This window comes from Camelina sativa, chromosome 7 (genome assembly GCF_000633955.1).
Source record: "Camelina sativa cultivar DH55 chromosome 7, Cs, whole genome shotgun sequence".
In the NCBI taxonomy this organism is placed as follows: domain Eukaryota; kingdom Viridiplantae; phylum Streptophyta; class Magnoliopsida; order Brassicales; family Brassicaceae; genus Camelina; species Camelina sativa.
The window spans coordinates 10,928,460-10,937,056 of NC_025691.1; the positions used below are offsets into that span (position 1 = coordinate 10,928,460).

General features: G+C 30.1%; 1 protein-coding gene across 1 annotated transcript; it reads left to right on the forward strand.

Annotated features, from left to right (window-relative positions):
* On the forward strand, positions 6,600–8,595 carry LOC104700913 (ERAD-associated E3 ubiquitin-protein ligase HRD1B; the record flags this gene model as incomplete). Its single annotated transcript, XM_010416515.1, has 4 exons — positions 6,600–6,710; positions 6,845–7,387; positions 7,922–8,098; positions 8,457–8,595. Coding segments are annotated over exons 2-4 (849 nt in total), but the record flags the coding sequence as incomplete, so codon positions are not given.

Sequence of the window (8,597 nt, forward strand, 5' to 3'; positions counted from 1 at the left end):
TCATTATCATTTACATAAATACTAGGTTTGACCTCGTGGTACATCACGAGACAATTTAAAAAAAAAAACTTTTGAATATATTATAAATAGATCAAGTTTTTTTGAGTTTTACTATAAATGTTACATTGTTATATATGTGGGTGTGTTCTCACAGTAATTAATAAAAATGTTAAGATAGATATTCATTATATATTAAAATAACTCAAATGTAAAACAATCTATATCCGAATATACTTGTTTGGTTACAAAAATCCTAAAACAATTTTTAAAATATATATTTGTTTATGAAAATTCAAATCACATCATATGCTAAAAAAAATATATAATTTTATTAACTTTATGTATTAAATAGTAATTTAAATAATTAAATATAAAATTAAATTAGGTAGATAGATTTTAGGAAATTGATATTATCAAATAAGGAAATCATTTTGTCTGGTTGTAAGGATTGTAGAGAATTTAGTTGGAACTTGTTTGGATACAACGATAAGAGAGGATGTCACAAAAATGTACTCCAAAAATGTTAAAATAGATGTAATTTATTTTATAGATTAACTATATATAAAACTATTGTTTAATTCGTATTTTTTAAAAATGTACAACCTTACAAATATAGATATATTAGTTAGTATAGAAATTGGAAAGTATTTTGTTATTAGTATAGTATCGACCGCTAATACTTAACTATGTATGTTTTGTTCATATATTTATAGAAAAGTAGATGTTATATTCATAAAATGTAAACGAACTAATAAACTAATTGACCCGTGGTTCAACCGGTCCGACTAATTGACCCAACAACCCGAAAGACTTCTGGTTCACTTTCCGGTCCGGTTTTAAAAACATTATCGTTTATTGATTAGGCCGATTGTTTAGGAAATGTCTGTGTGGAGAAAATATTGTTTTGTAAAATTGGAAACTTAATATTAATTAAATTAATTATAATTTTAATACTCAATGTTAAAGGGAGTGGTTCCTATTGTTTTGGAAATTTTATTAGGATAGGAAATCTTGTTTCCAAAAATCAAAACTTAATATTAATTAATTAAATAAAAACAAATTAATAATTGATGCTAATGGCATGCTTGTAAATAGGTTGCAACTCCAAGATTTATTTGCTAAATGTCTCCAAAAATGTATATATAGATACCAATGAAATATAATAGGCAATATTTTTCCTATTAGTTTTTAAAAATGAAAAATTTAATCAACTATTAAAATCTAAAAATGTATTTAATTTTCACTTTCATAACCTATTTAATTATTAAAAGTAAATTACATTTCACAAAAAGTTATAAACCATTTATTTAATTTTAAAAATGCCAAAGTAATTCACCTTTGTCAAAAAAAAAAGTAATTCACCTATTTTAAAAAAAGTCTAATGACGATTCAACTATATGTAGAAAATTTAACTGAATCTATTATCATAATAATCATAAAAGTAAATTACATACCACAAACAATTTAAACTTATTCACCTATTTAACTTTTTGAAACTCCAAACTTATTCTCCGGTTTAAATTTTGTTTTGATAAATATTCATGTAAATTAAAAATTAATTATCACAATATAATCTTCAAAATAAATAACAATTCACAAACAATTTTAAATCTATTCACCAATTTAAATTTTTGAAAAAACAAAAACTTTGTCTCCTATTTAAAAATTCTAATGACTATTTAAACATATGTGACTCAGCAATCTTACATGGTATTCATGTTGTTGAAGTTTTCACCAGAACTACACTTTTTGATTATTTACCACTTTTTATACATTTTTCTCATTGCATTTTTACAATTAGAATTAGTTTAAATTAAATTGATTAGTCCTAAAAATATTACTTTATCTATTTAATGGCATAATGATGTAAATAACAATGTGAAACGTAAAAGATGTGAATTTGATTTTAGAAATACAAAAGAAATCAAAACTTTCTCCACCACTTTGATACTCTTTTTCACGTTTAAATATTTCACGTGTGAAAGGTATTTTTACACAAAATAAACACAAACTTGAATAAACACAAAAAATAAACTTTACTTACAGATTTTGTTTTACACAAACGAATCTTAAATCTCAAATAATAATATTATTCCTAATATTTTATTTGAATGGATTTATCCCGCACTATGTGCGGGTTGGTACCTAGTTCTTCTCTATTTGTCCCTTCACCACCACTAGCACTACACAATCATTGTTTCTTGTCTATGTATCTATCTTGATGCTAATTATATTCTTCCTAATCTATGTATGAATATCATCAATTAAAGCATTAAATTCTTCCAATCTATGTATAAGTTTTTTTCCAGAGTATTTGTGTTAATAGAGAGTGTATATCTGACCAAGTGATCCTATCCACATGGATTCCAAAATATCTGACCAAGTGACCCTATCCGCATGGATTCCAAAACTCCTATCCAAATGAATCTATCCACATGGATTCCAAAACTCCTATCCAAATGAATCTATTCACATGGATTCCAAAATTTCTGCCCTAAACACTAGACATTACGAAAAAAATGTAAATGAAAAACTTTGAGAATATGTAAACAATCGATCATATCCTATGGATTCCGTAACCCCTATCCACATTGATTTCTAAAACAATAATCTCTCTATACTATAACTTCCACATAAACCCTAGAACTTACACTATAAACCCTAAACATATCCAAATGGATGGCTCTTTATGGACGTAATATTTTGTTTACCATTAATGCATATAGCTTAAACTTAAATTAGAAATAACTTCCACGTTATTTGTCTGGTGTGAAACAATTTTGTTGCAAATTGAGATATCTATACTATTAAAAGGGAAGTATTTTTAATAAAAAAACATAAAATTAGACATTATTACAATGAAATGTCACTGAAAACAGAATAAGGATAACTTTAAAAAAAGGAACCAAACAGATTGATAATGATAGCCAAACAGATTTATATTCATAGGATCCAAACAGATTAAAATCAGATGCAATTAAATTCTAAACATATACAGTATCACATCAAAATAGGCTACTATTAATACCTACCATAACAATAACTCTTATGAAGGAATCAACTCCACAAAATTAGCTTTGATTCCAAGGGAAAATCTTCACAATTAACACCACAATATCAATCAGTTAACATAATCTTACCATATCAACTTCTTTTTTATTCTTCCCAATAAATAATAACAAATCAAAATCACCTAAACAATATTTTGTTTACTAAATTTTAGCTACTTACCAAATCTTCATAGATAATACAATCAAATCTTCAATACCATCGTATATTCTGTAAAACATCCCGCACATCCTATAAAAGCCTGAATAATGAACGACTTACACATATCCAATACTTCAAGCAAGAAACCTATCATTCTAAAAAAAAAACGAAATGGTTGCTCACAATGATTTCACAAGCCTTGCTAAACCTTTCTAGACGACTTGGAAGATACAAGTCAAGATTGTCCACAGTTGCAGGCAGTACACGAGTTTCTCAGGAGAAACCTTGGAGATAGATACTCGCTGATGTTGATGTAAATGTATTTTACTGATAGTTTTAAAAATATTTGTCATAACTCTACTTTAATAGATATTGATATTTCCTGTGTTTTACGTGTTGTTCATATAGAGGACTCTGATTCATGCAACAATCAAAAACAATTTGGTTTACATATTGATTGCGGCGGGAGAGTGGAGAATAATCGATAATTTCCAGCTCACAAAATCTTTGGGAAAGAACAGGGCAACGAACCATGCATTCAAGATATCCATAACAAACACCACCATCACTAACCGTTGTTCTTCTATATCGATGACTGGTATCTTGATTTGAAAAGCTTTAAAAGCATAAATGGTGATGAAGGACTTAATGACACCATCTTAATTGGTATGTATTGGTATGGTTGGTATTACTTCACTTGTGTAAAGTGTGACAAAACTGCTATGTTGGTTCCCAAGAGAGAGAACGACGCTAAACGCAAGATCAAGAAACGTCTTTTTTGGTGTGCACAATGTAGTGAGAACACAACTAATGTGCAGCCTATGTTATTATTCTTTTTCCTCTAATAATCATGTTTTGGGTAATAGATAATACTCATGTTTTGAGTAATAGAAATGTTATTTAACTAACCCAGTTCATTATTTGCTTTCTAAAAGGTACAAATTGATTATGTCTGTTATGGACCACACTGCCGAAACCAAGCTAATGTTGTTCGACAATAATGCTCAAGCTATTGTTAATCAAACATTGGCAGAGATTTTGGCAGGCAATTACGATGAGGTAGCGTTTGCTATTCTAATTAGATTCTAATTATTTTTTATTGTCTAAAAATTGAAAAGAAGAGTTACTTACATTGGATAAAATGTCATGCACTTTACAGCTTCAAGATCCAACCAAGATTCCAGAAGTTTTACATAGTTTGGTTGGAAAAACCTACCAGTTCATAGCAAATGTTGAAACCCGCAACATCAATGGTGGCAATGATACATATAAAGTATCAGATGTAGAAGTAGGCAGTGTTACTGGTTATGTATGTTCTGTTTAAGTGATTTCTAAACATTTTCTTAAGAAATAGCTAAAAAAAAGAAAATAAAGTTTGGAATGACTAACCGATAAACGGAGTTATCTTATTCGCAGTTTTATGGCGGGACACCATACTTCTAACCATGTTCAATGATGAACCTGCATATAAAACAGTTTGTTAAAACAGAACAGAAATAACCAGCAAGCAAAACATATCAAAACTATCAAATAGAAAATTATAATCGATTGGATTGAATATACAGCTTAATGGATTAACAAAGTTTTATCTGTAAGTATCTTCTTCCTCGCCAGTTTTGTCTTTTATTTGGTTCCATTTTTCCCTGTACTAAAAGAAAGAAATAAAATCAGACAAACACCCAAAACAATTGAGTTATAAAGAAAACATGTAATAAGAAACATAAAAGAGGATCTAATCTAACAAACAAATTTACAAAGAACGAAAATGATCGAAAAATAGTATTGGATAATATCAATATTTTCTTCATTTTGTCCGGCAAACATCAGAATCATATATTAAACGAATCTAACTAAAACTCTGAAAAATAATTGAGTACGGCTATGATATTATCCACAAATTAACAACGAAAACTTGAAGAATATTACAGAAACTCTTTCGATAAATTCATTCAAATTTTGAATAAGAAAATTTGAATCATTTGAATCAAACAGCGAACACAAATACCAATCTTGGCTTACCTAATCGTTCTTTACTTTGCTTCAACTTTGAGATGGATTCGATGCTAAAGAAGATTGATTCAAAGATTTGCGTAAGAAAATACAACCGATCGGTTTCTACTGTAAAAAAAAAAAAAAATCTTCTCCTACACATTCCTTTTGTTTCGTATTCCCCAGAAAAAGAACTTCTATGTGGGCCATTAAATACAAAAAAACGAGGCCCATATTGCATGTCCAACAATTATAGAACAGGTTTCATTGACCAAGAATGAGCCTTATTTTATTTAAACCTGATCCAGTATAGTAAACAAATCTAATGAAGGTTTATATAAATAATTAAACATAAATATAATATTTAATAATGAATAATACATACTACAAACATTACTACCACTAAAATTTAATTTACAATATGGATAAGATTGTAAGAAAAATAATTTACATAACACTATCAACAAGTCTAAAAAAAAAAAAATCAGAAAAACAACAACATATATATTTCTTTTTAAAAAAAAATAATAACTTATGAAATTATCCCCGCACGTATGTGCGGTATCGAATCTATTATTTCTTATTTAGCACTGCTTAAGGAATGATATCTTATCATTCACTTAAACATATTTTCTGGAAAAAAAATTTGATTGACCAAGAAGTATAGTCCATATAGTTATCTTGTTACCTATAGTTAATTTTAAGAAAATCAAGCAGAAAAGTAAACAAAAAAGTATTTTAAAATTTTATATAATTTTTGCTGTAAAACTAAAATAGATTAAACCTAAACTTTGTATGTAAAAGAACAAGCATCAAACATAGACACAACTTTCAAAAATCAAACGAGAGCTTCAAATTTGATGAACAAAGGCTGACAGTGGTTATAATTATGGATGAGATCATGTGGATCTTGTTCTATGATTATCCATAAACATAAATCTCTACTTTTTCCTCTTTTTACTTTATGGTTATTATGATTTTTTTAAGATATACTATATGTAATAAAATATTGAGAAAGTGAAATGGAAATAGGTTGGATTTTTATAAAGGATATATATGTCAATTTCTTATAAAAAAAGTGTCTCATAGTCAAGAAGTGTGTCATAGTGATATTAAATGTATAGCAAGTGTGATAGAGTGCTATTTTTACTTTATTTATCTTGGTTATAAATAAAAGAATTAAGATTTAAAGGATTACCCGACATTTTTTTGCACCAAATGTTCAACTTGAGTAAACTTTTTACTGCATTTAGAGCGAATTGGGCTGGGCTGGGCTGGGCTGGGCTGGACTGGACTGGACTGAACTAACCCGTTTGATCTATATATTAATGTACACGTGTCATAAAACCATTGGCTATGCTTACGCAGACGACAAGAGTGGTTCTTCTTCTTCCTTCTTTCCTTTGGCTCGCGATTTCTATTTTCCAAATGGAAAGCTCAAGCCTTTGATTATATTTCTCTCTCTCTCTGATTCTTACCTTCTCTAGCTCGCCCGTGATTCCTTCTTTCATGTACGTTTTTCATTCTTGCCCTGATCTTTGTATTCGATCGAGGCCTGAATTTTTCAAAATCATGAGATTATTCAAAAAACCTGAAATTTGTTAAAAACTTACCCTTATTTGTGATGTATATATGTGATTAGCAGATTGAAGGCAATGATTCAGCTAAAGGTTTACGCAGGAGTTAGTACCCTCGCGTCATTGGCCGTGATTTACCATGCTTTCAGTACCAGAGGTCAATTTTACCCCGCGGCTGTGTATCTATCGACGTCCAAGATCAATTTGGTGGTTCTTTTGAACATGGGTTTGGTTCTAATGTTCAGTTTATGGAATCTTGTCAAAATTGTGTTTCTGGGTTCTCTTAGAGAAGCTGAGGTTGAGCGTTTGAATGAGCAAGCGTGGAGAGAACTCATGGAGATTCTCTTTGCTGTCACTATTTTTCGACAGGACTTCTCTGTTGGTTTTATCTCTTTGGTTGTGACTCTTTTGTTGATCAAGGGTTTGCATTGGATGGCTCAGAAGAGAGTCGAGTATATTGAGACTACTCCTTCTGTTACTTTACTCTCTCATGTTCGTATTGTTTCCTTCATGGTGTTTCTTCTGCTTTTAGATGGCCTCCTTACGTATACTTCTATGCGGCAATTGATTCAGTCCCGGAAAGCTTCTATGTCTGTCTTCTTCACGTTTGAGTTAGTGATCTTTTCCTTTCTACTTATTGTCACCCATCTACATACTTTTGTTGGGTTTGGAATCATATTCATCATATATTTAGAGTGGAAGATTTGTTGAGGGAGAGTACGTACGTGGTTTATAGTTTTGACTTTTCTTTGAGCTCTTTCTTTAGGTGTACGTCGGACTATACGAGAAACTATTACTCTCCTGAAAAACATGTTTTCTATGACCCCTACTTGCAGGCCTTTTAATTATTGTTCGTTTTACTAGGATTTTGCTTTAATCAATCCCCTAGCCTTAAACGCTTACCTAGCTGTCAAGCATGAAAGATATTTGAACATAGCTCAACATACATATGTGATCACAAGTTTGAGGATTTTTCTTTTTATGATATTAGCATATTGTTTAGTATTATGTATCCTTCTGTTATAATATGCCATCAAAACCCATGCATGTGGAAGTACCTCAATCTTTAACTGTTTGTTTTTATTATTGTCTTAATGAACTCTGCATCATACAGCCAAGACTTCGTTGATATTTTTCTGTTGCAGGTATATGATTCTTGCAACAACAACTCTTTCTATTATTGTAAAGTATGCCTTCTATGTCACGGATATGCTCAAGGAAGGTCAATGGGAAGGAAAACCAGTATATACTTTCTATCTGGAGCTCGTCCGTGACTTGCTTCACTTGTCCATGTATCTCTGCTTCTTCCTCATGATATTCATGTAAGTTTTTACTTCATATACGTCTGAATCCTGACTCATTAACATGCTGATATTAGTATGTCACAACGCGTTATCTTTTTTTTTATTGCTGGATACTTGTTTCAAGAGTTACTTGCATAACTTTATCATTACACTTATTTCCATCAATGAATGAGTCTTCTCTTGGTTACATAATGTAACTTACATTGGTGCGTTCATAGATTTACTTGTAGATGATGAACAATCAGCAAAATGAGAAATAATAAGCAGCCAGCAAGCCAAAACAATACATCTACCGCGTCTCTCTTTTTGCAATTTATGGCATTTTAGTATTGTAGTTTTTGTATCCTAATTCGAGTATCACCTTTTTATTGCATAGGAACTATGGCCTTCCTTTGCATCTAATAAGAGAGCTCTACGAAACGTTCAGAAACTTCAAGATTCGTGTGACTGATTACCTCCGATATCGTAAAATCACTTCCAATATGAATGATCGGTTTCCTGATGCAACTCCTGAAGA